The sequence below is a fragment of the Bombus pascuorum genome, chromosome 3 (genome assembly GCF_905332965.1).
Source record: "Bombus pascuorum chromosome 3, iyBomPasc1.1, whole genome shotgun sequence".
In the NCBI taxonomy this organism is placed as follows: Eukaryota; Metazoa; Arthropoda; class Insecta; order Hymenoptera; family Apidae; genus Bombus; species Bombus pascuorum.
In genome coordinates, this window is record NC_083490.1 from 4,681,233 (window position 1) to 4,695,575 (window position 14,343).

General features: G+C 37.5%; 1 protein-coding gene and 1 long non-coding RNA gene across 3 annotated transcripts in view; one reads left to right on the forward strand and one right to left on the reverse strand.

Annotated features, from left to right (window-relative positions):
• Nucleotides 1–10,298, reverse strand: part of LOC132905603 (uncharacterized) — a 70,804-nt gene extending 60,506 nt beyond the window's left edge. The window contains exon 1 of the long non-coding RNA XR_009657829.1: nt 10,005–10,298. This is a non-coding gene — a long non-coding RNA (uncharacterized LOC132905603). The remainder of the gene's footprint in view (nt 1–10,004) is intronic.
• The window catches only part of LOC132905557 (NAD(+) hydrolase sarm1), a 140,300-nt gene that overhangs the window by 3,158 nt on the left and 122,799 nt on the right, over nt 1–14,343 (forward strand). The window contains exon 1 of one of the 2 annotated variants that reach the window (XM_060956987.1): nt 11,355–11,885. The exons of the other annotated variant lie outside the window; for it this stretch is intronic. Within the exon in view, the coding sequence (XP_060812970.1) occupies nt 11,799–11,885 (87 nt within the window). The 5' untranslated portion in view covers nt 11,355–11,798. Of the gene's footprint in view, nt 1–11,354; nt 11,886–14,343 lie in introns of those variants that run through there. 2 annotated transcript variants of the gene reach the window in all.

Consider the following 14,343-nt stretch of genomic DNA (forward strand, 5'->3'; position numbering starts at 1 on the left):
GTCAAAACCGAACACGATGGCTTTCAAAAGTAGCTGATAAATTGACAAAGTTTCGTAAAAAAATGATTAAAAAATACAATTTTTATCTTTAATATTCTAATGTTATGACAAATAATTTTGGTAACGTAAGATCTATCGACAACGTACAGAATCTAAAAACTGTTCTCTTATAAAAAATGAGAAACATATTTCTTCGTATCCTTCTCCTGTTTACTTCGATCATAAACCAACGAATAACGCAAGAACTCTCAATTAATTATTAATACTCGAAACTTTTTCCTTCGGTCAACTCAATCGTGTCGATCGAAATATTTGCCCGTCTGTCTTTTTTACGTTCCTCGCATTTACACGTACATATATTCGATCTTACTATAGATTCCACGGAGTCGTATGTATAATTAATTATCATAATTAACATAAAATTTCGTTCAAGTTGTCTCAAGATCATTTACGTTGTTGCATGCGAAACTGGTAGACTTTATACTTGTTTTGTTTTCGTCGAAAGCCAGAAATTAACGCAATCCTGGCGAATAATTGCACCGTGAATTCCTCAAGACTGATTTACTAAATAATTGCTCCTTAAAGAATCTAATAATTTCTCGAGCGTTTACGAGCTTTCAAGATGTTTAGTTATGGATATGAGATAATAGCACGCTATGCCCAGATTGTAATCGAACGAAATTTCGCTAATTTATCACCAACGATATATCAAAGATTGGTGCCGGCCTTATAGAAAAAGCTGCATATTTTGCCTTGCAATTAACCCAACTGCGTCTCTACTAATTCTCCACCGAGTCTCGAGAGAACACCGTAAATTTTCTTTCAAATATCCGTAAGAACTTTTAGTCTTCCATGGCTGATGTCTTTACGACTTCCAAAGAATCGTAAATCATTCGAGCTTGCGTTCTTGTCCTGGTAGCTTTCTCAACAAGATGTACTTTGTTTCTTTTTGCTCACTTTTCATTTCATTATACATTCTCAACAGTCAAGATAGGAAAGGAAAATCATATACATTTTTACATTTTAGTTACGAAAAAGGAAATCGAACCTTTTACTTACTGCTACTTACTATTAAATCCTCGGTTATCGTTTTATAACACATTCTGTAACGTAAGCAAATTGATAGTTTAGAGATTCTAATTCATTCTCTTGACTAGTTTAGTATCTGCTTCGATAAAGCTAATGTTAGGATATCTCCCTTCATTTTTCAATTGGTCGTTAAATAAGAACAGGAGTTTTTAAATAAAAAAAAAAAAAGAACGTTCCTTTCACCATTCTCTACCACACCCAACTTAATCCAGATACATATCGCTATCTTCCTTTCAAATCGAAGGAATGATCACAAGATGCCTGTAATTCTATTTTGTATCTTTTTAAAAAGATAGCCATTTTTGAAAAATCGCCTGTCAATAACCATAAGAACAAAATTAATAACGGTCGATTTGGCTGCCACAACCACAGCCAACGAAGGAAAACTTACACAATTTTAAATAATATCCTCGTTAACTCGTACTCCTGAAACGAAGTGTTTCTTAAAAGTAGCCGACAGTTATCGCAAGAACTTAATTAATACGCGCGATATAGCCCACAAATAAAGAAAGAATTATACTCTTTCGAAAAGTTAATTTATAAAAACTGTATAGACGATGGAAATGAATTCGAGAAAGCGGCGTCAATGCGAAACCCGTTGTTCGGGTCAAGTACATATGAAGAAACGAAGTAATGAAAACGCCTGACGCGCTTTGCAAATTACGTTGATTATTTCGGTGCGTTTGTTAGGCGCGTAACGCGAGATCGGATGAAAAAGGCCGACACGAAACACGACGGCGATCGCGACGAGCAGTCGGCATAACCCAATTAAGGATGACACGGGTAATTACGAGGTATCAGGTGTTGCAGGAAAGCTGCGACTACTTTGTCACGGTGTTATCTGCTGTCACGAGCGAGAACTCTCTCGTGAATCCTTTGTTGGGCTTCACGGGTCGGTGAACTAATGTAAAAATTTCACGTTTCGCAACGACTAAGAATTTCTTACAATTTACGGGTTTAATTGGAGGTTTCGTGACGAAAATGGGGACAACACGCTATTGCTGGCCACCTTTGCAGCACACGTAAGAAGTTTCAAGCGGAGCGCAAGTGCCTTTATAAAAGAAAAACGATTATGAGAGGGCAGAACTTGAGTGGTATGTGCGATAACACCGTTAGAGCAAAATTCTTGAAAAATATTTGTGTGTTGAGGTTTGTTAGTAAAAAGAACTGCTGATATTTCGCGTACATTTCATTAGGGTTGGTTATGGCGCGCAATATTTCTGCCTCATCTGTTAAGATTCTCTTTAATCCACAAAATAAGGCCCCAAGAGCGAACGCATACTATTTAAAACAGATAAATACAACGCAACGTTGGCTCCGAATGGATAAAAGATAAAATTTGATTCGACGATTCCTTGTGTCAACGATAACTAGAAAATGTTCCGTTAATATCTTGATCATAATATCTTGATAATCTTGACATAATATCCATCTTACCATACTCTTTCCATCAATACATCTTCTTGACATAAGATAATTACAACTCATTGCCATATTAACTTGAAAAACCATTCAACGCGCTGGTCGATTATTAATTATTAGTCAATGTGCTTGTCCAGACGTCTATCCTTCCCAGCCGCGATTTTGCAACAAAGGCATTGAATAAATATCGAACGTACAATCATTTTTCTTCGCGATTTTTCCCCTCGAGCGATACAATCGCGTAAACAACTGAGTATCGTAAAGTCCCACGCAGTGTAATAGACATTATCGACATGAAAATGATGCGATCGCCTCGAGTCCCGCGACACTTTAATGAGTAAGTAGTAATCGAGAAGCAAGGACAGTTATTCAGCTGAGAAACCGTCGAACAGGATCGTTTTCTCAAGACGTCGTAAAAACGGAAAATCCATTTTGTTTGCCTTCGCCTTTTGACACGGGGAATTTATGTTCCTCTAGCTTAATGTCCTCCGTTATTGCGTCGAATAAAAATAGTAATCGAAGCATAGTACCAAGCGTATCACGTTTCCAACTGTATTCATCACCGTCGCTAAAGCTTTCCGAGCCGTGAAATCCTGGATTTTTATATTCGTTTTACTCCTGAAGGATTTCAAGTTTTTTTCGAATAAAACTTTAATTCCCCTTAATCCAAATAATTTCCACGGGATTCGATTTTTCGGATTTCCTCGGTAACTAACAGGTTTCGGCGATCTCTGGTTTATAAAATTCAATTTTTGAAATTTTTGCAAGCAGTTACAGGTCCTTTACGAATAATTTATGCACTGGAAAGTATCTAAATGGAATGGACAATGTCTCGCCCAAATGCAGAATTTATGTCCCCAAAAACATTTATCTCGCTCCTTTTTCAAATTTAAATTCACATAAAAAAGTCATATGAATATTCCAACTATTCGTAACAGTCCACACAATGAGGTCTCGACATTTTTATTATAAATCTTCTTAACGATCGATATACAGTGGCTAAAATAAGCATTTGCACACCATTATGTTTATTACAGGATTTACATACTAATTAATTGTGTCCGAGCATATTATGTTACGTATCACTTAGCAGCATCGTACGATTAAACAAATGTGATATTATGATCTGATAAAGAAAAAAGAAAAACGATTCATTGAAGAGTAATGGTACGTGTAAATACTGCTACTGTTCGTAATTTATAGCAAATCTCGTTTCTTTCGATGTAGTTCAAGAATTACCGATAGGGCAAAATTTAACGAGTGGTCTTCGAAGAAACATCTCATGTGCACCAACTTAAAGAAAGAAGAAGAAAGAAAGTAGCACAGACATCTATCAGAGGCTACGTTAAGCGAATAAATTTATAGACCAGGTGAATTTTTAGGGGCCAACAGGATGTTTTTAAGAAGAAGAAGAGAAGAAGGGACGAGGCAGGTGCGAAGGACGAGTTAATCGAGTTAATCATGATAATTAAGTGGCTTTGCCCGCGGCGATCAGTCTTTGGAACGTCTTTTCGTCGAAGAAAGATTGGAAAGGTTATTGTAACTGCGAGTGAGAGTCTGTCTGGCCATCTTTTGCCTAGGATTTCGAGTTGATTAATCGAATCTATTAATGGTTAGTCCGTTCCGATAAGTGGGACGCCTTGAACGAGGAACCGTAGAGTCCTTCTTCACCAGGTGTAATTATCATATTACGAGATCCGAGAAAAGTGAGATAGCCTGTTGCTAATTCGTCTAACGCGTTGTCACATCCGACGTTACGATTAATCAAACGGATCATTAAGGAATAGTAGATTTCCATTAGCGTGACCGCTACATTTATCATATCGTAACTGGTACTTCATTTTTTGTGCTACATTACGCGATTTTTATATCTTTGGTCGGAGCAAATAAACGTATAGCGTGGTAATTATACATATTAGGATTTAAGTACAGTTATATTCCGACTAGAGATATTGGAGTAACTATAGCTTTCGGTAGATTGATCGTACGTTTTCGATAAAGCCTGATAGCGTATAATTTCTTAGTCGTGGAATTATTCTACCGTACAGTGGTTCTTTCTTATTTCTCACTCTTCCTCGTGTCGAAAAAGATTCTCAAGGTTTTGTATCATTAATCGCGTCAATTAAAATATTTCGAAAAACTAACGCCCATCCAAGGAAAAGAATTAGGAGAACAATTAGAAAACAAAATTACAAAAAGGAATAAGATTGCAATCATCTTTCTGCAAGCAAGTAACTTGGATTACATCCAAGTTAACGATAGATAGCAAAATTACGTTCGATTCCTATCGAGGTTCTTCGTTCATATTACTCATACGTGTACAACATGATAAAAGCGAGGATTTGATTTCCAGATGGATATGTAAATAGATCAACGTCGATAAGCACAATTAACAAAACGAGGATCGATCTGAGATTAATCTAAGATTCACGCTGTGATTCGGACAAATGTAAAGCCACCGTTGCCCAAGTCTCAGATGCATTGCTCGATCACCGGTACGATCCCGAACGAGATAATCGTGTGATTTACAACGCTAGTTTGGCTAGGCAACACGCGCACCCGTAACAGTATGCACAGCATCGTAGACGTGAAGAGAAAGAGCTGCGTCGCGAGGTAGCTCGCGGAGTGTCACTGTCGAGATCTCGCGGCTCGATCGCGATCCAGGCGCCTGGATCGTGATTAACGAGACTACTCGCGCTTGCATTGCGATAACTTTGTCGATTCTAATATCGCCAATCGATACAATGTTCTACGATCAATGTTGTGGACCACGATACGCCAGTACATCTCCCAAACAAAAGTGAGGCAAGTCGTGGCTGGATGCTAATTGCCTGCGACTTCGACCAGACTCGTTGCCGCGGACAATTTATCTTGTATCTTCATGAAAGCGTTCTGTACGCGACGATCTTGCGAAAACACTGTCCTATTAAACGAAGCATGTAATTTCATCGAATGAATGGCCGAATAACTATTCGTTAATTTTTATTTTATTTCCTCGATTATTAAGTGACAAACGATTAATTGAGATAGATCGAAACCGTTAGCGCAGAAATCTACGAGCGTTAATGACTGATTAACGTGGAATTGCCAGGGACGGTCTAAACGACTCTAATCAAAAGATTAGATACTAACGTGTTTCTCATAGCGACGCCTATTTACATTTATATTGCGCTTATGCTACTTTATTGCTCCTGCATCAACTATCACTTCGGTATCTCGTCTCTGTTTAATCACGGACGTTGGATAATTTATTACACGACGGTTGATTCTTTTCCGATTTATCCGACGATCTGGGAAAAGCATCGACGGAGAGGGCTAATTTATAGTCGCTGGAAGGTACTTCTCGATCGACATTTTCTCGGTACGCAGGCAACGTCGAGAGGCGGTTTAGGTCAAGGCGTTCATCGAGTCTCATTGTTCTTCGTCGCGGCGAAAGTGCGCATACGATTATCGTCTATTTATCCCGATGCTCATTTAGAATGATGCATACGCGTGCATAATCGTTACTACGAACCTGACGATCGTTCCCTCACGATGGAATCGTTGGAATCTGCAGAAATTCTACGATCTGATACGCCCAAGGGATCTAACAGCGTAACGCGATAAAACATTTTATTCTGTGCTAAAACGGATCATTTTTCAGATCGACGACCGTTCCTATACTCCCAATGGAATGTCTAACCAATCCCGGCGAGGATATTCCCTCGTATCCAGGAATTTCACCGAAGAATCCCGAGTCGAACGACTTCCTTACTACTAGGATCACGTTTAACCTTAGTATTTGAAGCTTAGGGCATTATCGCTATAGAAATCAAGTTCGTGACCGATATCTTTAGTCGTTTGCATTCCCCGAACCTAATTGTTCGTTCGTAATAACCGCGTTTACGACGATGCAAATCAACCTTTATTCCTGTAAAATATTCTTGAGGAATTTTTATCTTACAACTGATGTTTGTTCGTTGGAATTCGAAAAAGTTCAAAGGGATAAGCAAGAATTGTACGAAAGAACGATCGATCTATCAGAAAAATCGATATTAAATGTCATTCGGTATATCACTAGGCAATCAGACGTCGATGGTTCAGTTAGATTCAGTTATTCCGCTAACATTCGAGGCACGCAGATCCGAGACTGTTTGGTGATCAATCAAGATCAGGATTACATATCTAAACGACAATCGCGATTGTAATGGAGACATTGCATAATGCCCAGTTGCGTGATTCATCTTGTTTATATTAAACATAGCTGTCGATATCAAGCGAATTTCATCTTTGACCCGATGTGGATTCCCTTTGGTTGTGAATTAATTGTGGATTTCTGTGACTACCTGTGTAAAATTCTACTAAATGTCTCTATACAATGCGATACATGTAATCATTAAAAATATGATGCCACGATATGTCCAATTTAAATTAGCCATATTATTAGGTTGATGCATGTGAAACGTTTTTCCAAAGTTTCGATTTGACAAACTGATAACATTAAATTTTGTCCTGTCGTTGGTTATCAATTATATTAAAAGAAAAAAAATCTGCTATAAATCATACATGTTTAATGTTCGGAAGATTTATGATAGAAATATTTCCAACGTCCTCTGTGAATTCCAGAATATTTGTAAGATACATCACAAAGAGCTGAAAATAAACCGAAAGCTTATGTCAAGAGTGCAAAAATTGATATTCAAAGTGTAAAGTGAAATGTGAAAGTGTAAAGTCATGTTCGTGTGCGAGTGAAGCAAGAAAAGTGTAGTCAGACTAGACGCGAGATAGTTATCTGTTACGAGTATCAACTTCGACAACGTTCAACCGGTTCCACGAAGAGGCGAGTGGCGCAGGATCGGATCAAAGGAAACGACATTGAAAATTGCTTTTAATCTAAGACGCGCAACAAATCGCGAAGGATGATTGAATCGATTACGCGCTACAGAAGAATGAGACAACCGCGTAACAAGGCAAGGCAAGCACTGATATAAATCGCTTACTGTCAAACGCGTTGCACCGTGTACATGTTCACAAATCAAGCGAGGAGACCTAATTTGTTAGAAAATAAGAGCGCGGATAAACGTCATGGGAACAAGGCGAATGAAGTCTTTACACGAGAAGCTGGCATTATCATAGTCAAGGAAGCATAAAACTATAGATCTACCAAGGAAGATTGCTAATCTATAATTGAACTACGGTGGCACACGAAATTATGTGAACCAGTTACCATGGAAAACTTTTATCTACGTATATACTGTATATATTATATAAAATTAATTTTATAATTCCATTAGCACTGTAATGGGACACACATTATATTGAAAGTAGCTTTATTGGAAGAATTTGAAACTACTCTGAAAATATAGAAGTTACAAGTTAATAAAGTTTTATGATAGTCAGTTTTTATTACAGTGACATTAAAATTTAGAAATCCCTCGTATAAATAATATAATGTATTCGTAAAAGATGGCCGAATACTTCCATGGGCCACTGTATTTATCGTTTCCTTTTCTCGTGGTTGAGAAACATGATTCAAAACGGTACCAAATTATAGTTAAAAATGAAATTCGAAGAAATAGCCAAGAGGATAACATTGTCGCAAATTCTGTAGAGATTATTACTGCCTTTATAGACCACACGCATGTTTCGACTATCCTGGAAAATGTCTAATACATGTATAATTTCGCTTGAGGCCCTATCGAGATTCGCATAACGACCCGTTAACTCTATCATTATGCGGAGAATGTATAGACGAAATTGTTTGTTCGTTTCCGCGTAAAAGTGGCATCGAAGGTGGAATTACAAGACCGTCGTGTACGCGTATCCGACGATTTCGAAGAAATGTACATAATATTCGCTTTAAATTATGAATTTACGTTCTCCAAACGTTTGCATCAGTCATCTGCGTGTACTGCCTCGTTCATAACGTTTGCATGAACATACTACGCACCATTAAAGCGTTGCTTAGCTATTTTAACTACGTTTGTATAGTTTTCTTCCTAAAGTGACTAATGTCTTAAAGATTCTACGTGAGCTGGTCTTTATATTTGATTTTGAATAACCAACAAATTTAGTGAGTTTTCTAAATTAATAAATAGATGCTAAGTGATGCGAGAGTCTTTAGAATCAAATATGTAATTATCTTACAAGGCAAGGCACTTAACATAATTGACATAGCAAAAGTAAAGATTCAGAAGATCATTTCATTGAAATCATACTTTCCAACTTTTCAAGGACAATATGCATTTTTATATATCTACATTCGGTATCTTAACTAGTATAGAATTATACATAATATTTAAAATTCCATTTTAAAATATACATTATAATAGCACACAACAATTACATCTTAAGACATCCTTTTTACAACGTTGCGAAAAAAGAACACATATTCCTTTTACCAATCCTGTGCGCCTCACCTCCTACTTAGCTTACAATAATATCGAGCATCTAATCATAGTATCTTCACAGTATCGCGAAAAGAAACAACATGTATATTGCTTTTAACAATGATACATAATTCGCCTCGTATCTAAATTACGATAGTTACGAGGATTCGGAAAATAACTGCTGATAATATCCTTGACATTAATCATCCACGACGTGAAGTCCGTAGCACACGGGAGCCGTTTCTAGGTGCTTGAAAAATTGTCCCGGGCGCCATTAAACGCGCGGTAGCTCTGTAAACATGCAGCGAAACCGCGGGGAGCCACGTTCACCGTTTCCGACGCTGGCTTGCATTAAATTTCTGCGTGGCGCGGCGGCGGCAGCGTGGCTTCTATGAGAGTTGCAGAAAAAAATACTATATGAAGCCTCGGCATTTCCTGTACACTCCTTGGTGTATGCTAATGCGGGGGCCAATACACTGCCGGCGGCGTCTCGTACGTGTACAGCCGTGTTAACTACGTGATCGCGTGGGCGTACACACCACGTAACAGAATACAACGTCGATCAGCGTTTCTAACGAAAATAAAGCCATTCGCGTGCCGCGTACGGTCGTAAAGTCTAGCGGCGTCCCCGCGGATATTAATGCCTGGCTTCTAGGAAAGAACCGCTAACGACCAAACTGTCCCCGTGTAACTGTGATTCGATATGAATCAAGCGAGGCAGAAATATGATAATGGCGGACACGATATTACACGCTAATCGCACGAAATGCGTCTTTCTGTGGCGCCATAACGGTCGCGGTTTTTCGTCGAGCGAAGAATGGGAATAATTGTTAACTCACGATGCATTGTTGACGTTCTTCGCGGTTATGTTACGTTAATAGACCTTCCTGATGATACACAGCTTGTACCAGGTGAAGTTAACAAATTTCATCTGCATATTCTATAATCAAACAGGAAGATAACTTTTTAATAAAGCTTCGAATAACCTATGTTTATATTGTCTGGTTATGCGCATAAAACATACTGACAAAATTTGTCTATTAAACCTTGACATAGCCAGTAAATGTAGTTGAAGGTTATACGAAAAAGTCTAATTATATAGTAGAACGTTTATTCGCTCCTTACCTGTTTATTTCCTGCGAAATTCGTACAGGAACGAACAGCGAGACCGATTCGTTTCGTAATAATTCACTTGCGCGGCACGTATGTTTGGAAACGGAGCTACCAGGTGGCGATCGTGTTGCTCGACTCGAACGTTCGTGAAACGTGAATTCTCTCGTTCGTACATTTAAAAACATCGTTGCTCGAGGTCATCGTACGGAACAACGTATCTTGATCTAGGGAGTAATTCGAATCTCCATGGAAATCTAATACGAAAGGATGACTTCTCCTCGTCGAATAACAAAGATTCTCTCCCCACTACGCGACTGGTTTTGCGACTCGCGTCGAGTTTTTAGTGCATTACGCGCCGCCATGCCGGATTTGGTGCTGATCCGCGCAATATTTTACCCAGGCGCCACTGCTCCTCGTAAGATTTCAAACGAATAGTGAACGTGGGCGCGTGGATTTGAAATCGTACTGGAGACGCTTCGAGAGATCGAGAAGTTGAGTGTAGACAACATATGGCGCAGCCGCATTACTTTCATCGGTCGTCTCGCACCTCCAGTGTCTATTGCTAGTTATTGTCGTACATTTACGAGGACGACCGCGATAATTACGACCATATTATCCGTCACGAATAAACTCGCTCGCGGTTGAAAGTGTAAAAAACGTAACTGCCTTTCAGTGACAGAAGTGAACGTTAACAGCTGTTCGCGCGTGCACGCTTTCTACGAAATACAGTAGTGCTGCGTTAACTAACCGTGATTTATTAACAGGCCATTGTTATCCCCACTAGTTCTTACGAATTCCGTAGAGTAACTCTTTGGCATCATTAAAAATATGTAGCATACGTGATATAACGAATACCGGAATGTAGTTTATAGATTTTCGAAATAGAGACCAATTAAAATATTCTATAATTGTAAAATTTGATCTATTAAAGTAATATAGATAGATAAAATAATAGTTAGCTAATATAGATAGTTATCGTTAGTCATGTAGCAAACTATATTACAGGTTAGTAATTCAATTTCTACGTGGTAATTGAAAACCACAAGGGAAAACATGTATCCATTTTTGCTGTTTTTTAAGACACTTGATGGCTAAACAGTATTTTAATATACGACAGTTGAAAAAATAGAATAACTTGATATACTATAGATTCAAACATAGATAATAAATCAATATTTTGTAAGAAAGAAATAATTCAATTGGCAATTCTATTAAAGATTTCATTGAATGGGAAAATGTATGGAATCTAATTACCGAAATAAGCGATAATAATCGATACTTACATATAAAACTATCGGTGGTAAACGATGTTTATGGCAATCGATATTTTTCTATCTCTAGTTCCAACTTCTGACCAGTTACCGAAGCGCTACTACACACTCTTTATTTCTGATGACACGTTAATATAATTTGACAAATATTCGATATTGCAATAAAGAATTTACGTGGGTGAATCGTAGTGAACGTGGTGATCCGACCAGTGACCTTTCAGACATGATGTAACTTCCTCGCGGTGAAAGACTTGGTTCGTTTATAATCTGTATCGAACGCGCGCGTTCTATGATTTCTGGCGGGACAACTTTTCAAAACGTGTCGCGTAAAAATCGTTCGACTATTCACATGACAGGCGTGCACTACGTGTATCGTTGTTATAACGCAATGCACGCAATGTGCTCATTAGCCCGCGAACGTCTCTGAGTAGAAACAGTTATACGGCAGTACTGTTTTTATGCAATTCTCCGTACAATTTGTCGTGAATGTAGTGATGAGTTAACTATAAACCAAGGAAGTGAGGTTAAGTGGAAAATGCGCACTGCTGCGCCACCACGAGGTATCAAGCAGCTCCGTCAAACCACAGGGCACGATGCTTCGTTGGATTACAGAAGCCGACTGGTATGTCAGCTTCTGCATTAATTTTATTTGCGCATATAAATTTTTATTTATTATTTATTCCTTATAAGAAGAATTTTACCTAAGATAATTATGAAGTATTATAAGTATTGTCTTTAATGTAAAGGTTACTCAATTTTTTACGAGTAACGTTGCTCACGAAAGTACTCCAACGTTTATATACAGGTACCTTTAATGAATGTTTTATGTGTCCCATACGAAATATTTTGAAATTTTATTACCACCGTAATGAGATTTGACTATCGTTATTACATTGATAGAGTTAATCAAATAAATCTGAAAATGTACATAGAAATTACAACACTTATGGCTGTTTAAATGCTGTCTACCAACTTTTTATTAAATACACAATAAATATCTTGCAAATTCTACATAAATTTTCAGGTTGGTTTTAAATCTTGACAATATAATGCCTCTTACAGAATTAATGAAATTACAAAATGTTTTGTATAACGCACACGATATATATAAATGATAATGATATATTTTTTTCTATGATAAGTGTTCAAAATATACTTTCATGAACTATTGTAACACCCAATCAGTATCGAAAATAACCTAACATAGTGGAAAATACATAAAGGTTAGGTTATCGCCTTTAATAATAAAATTTATTTATTGATAAAAATCAGTCATAAAGTTTTACAATTCTTATAACGTTCAATAAATGTCTGTTTAAAATTGTAAAATGCGTAAAAGGAGTGATTGAATAAAATGAGATACTAAAAGTATTACGGAACGTATGTGAAAGTACAAAGAAACACTTGCGCGCCAAATTTCAATCTCTCCATCGAGCAAGTATGTATTTTGATAATCTTCGCACATTTTCTTCCTTTTGAATTACATTATCGCGAGAAATTCGCCAGATGTTAGAATCTTACAGATTACACGTTGATTTCCATTTGATCAGACACAGGAAAACGCTTCCTTCTCGTGGTTCGTAGATTGAAACCGGTTTCATTCCGTATATGCTTAAATCCAGTTTCCTTTCACCTTTATTCAAGAACTATCGGTGTCGTTCGCCGGTATCGTGGCTTATCAGAGCATTTTACGTTTGTTGACCGAGGATAACGCTTATGCGCGTTCCTCGTTTAGTTTCAATCCCGTAATCGAACTTTCGTGTGGTCTTTATCGAGATCGCGATTCCATTAATGAAATACACGTGTATCGAGCGTATCGATTCTCGAATTGAAGTCGTCAATTGGGAACGCTTGTCTACGCCCAGTCGCCATTTTTATCCAGTCGTCCCTTCTTAATCTCATCGATTTGTTCGTATACGTTACTACGATGCTTTGAGATCGGTCTGAAGATATCATCGAGGTACAAGCGTATCGAATTTCGTTCACGCTTTGCCTTTCGATCTTACCAGAATGTCGTCAGAGTCACGAATCAATGTTCAGACCAATGTTCAAACATAACGACGTTTCTTTCACTCACTGTCTTCATATTCCACAAGCAGTTTGTAGTATTTTTTTGTTTAGAAGGAGGTTTTTCTCGTTTCACGAAGATCTCGAAGGCTACTTTTTTTCTTCTTACGAGATAATTACCCCATTAGCACCTCGGTATATGGGAGATTCAATCGACAGCAAGTTCCTTTCTTGAAACCTATTCAAACTGTTTATAATAGGAGTAACAGTAGTATTTTAGTAATATTGTTATATAGATAAATCAGATAAGTTTTTATACAGACGGCCTTTTTAGGGCCATGTAAGGAATATAAAAGTTCTTACGAAGCGGCCTTGACGCTTTCACCTATTACCCTTTCTCTATGATATTCTAATGTGCTTTTGACCTTCTTTAACCTTTGTACATTCCAGCTTTCCATCCCAACGTAAGTATATTGGAATTCGAAGGAGAGAAATAAATAGGCGGTGACTTCAAGGACATTTCAAGGTCACTGGTGTTTTTTATGAACAACATCCGAGTTAGATTCCAATTGGATGCGTGCGCTTATGTATGGACTGTTATTTGTAGAAACATAACTGACCTTGAGATGTTGTTGACGCCTCCACGGATACACTCCTACTTGATACTCTAATACCTTTTATAGTCTCCTTTAGTCACTGGAGATTTCATTATTACAAATCACATGTTTAAAATTTCTTATTTTAAATATCGAGTATTGCAACTTTAACATCGTTTAATTTTATTAATTAAATAGCGGAAACTTGCATTAGTGCTTGGAATGTAAAGTAATGGAATATAAATTAAGGTAGGAAAGACAGAGATTTCTCTTATTTGGTACTTAAAAAATATCGTATTTAAAAGTTTTATCGTTAGTCTAAGTTAATTTAATTTGTTGCGATATCCGAGTTCGCGATCTAAGGAACAGAAAATAGCTTTACAAAGTTGATACGAAGAACGCGTAACATGTATAATTACACTAAATAGCAAATAGATATGAATTTCCAGTAATTACATCTCGATGAAACAGCAATCT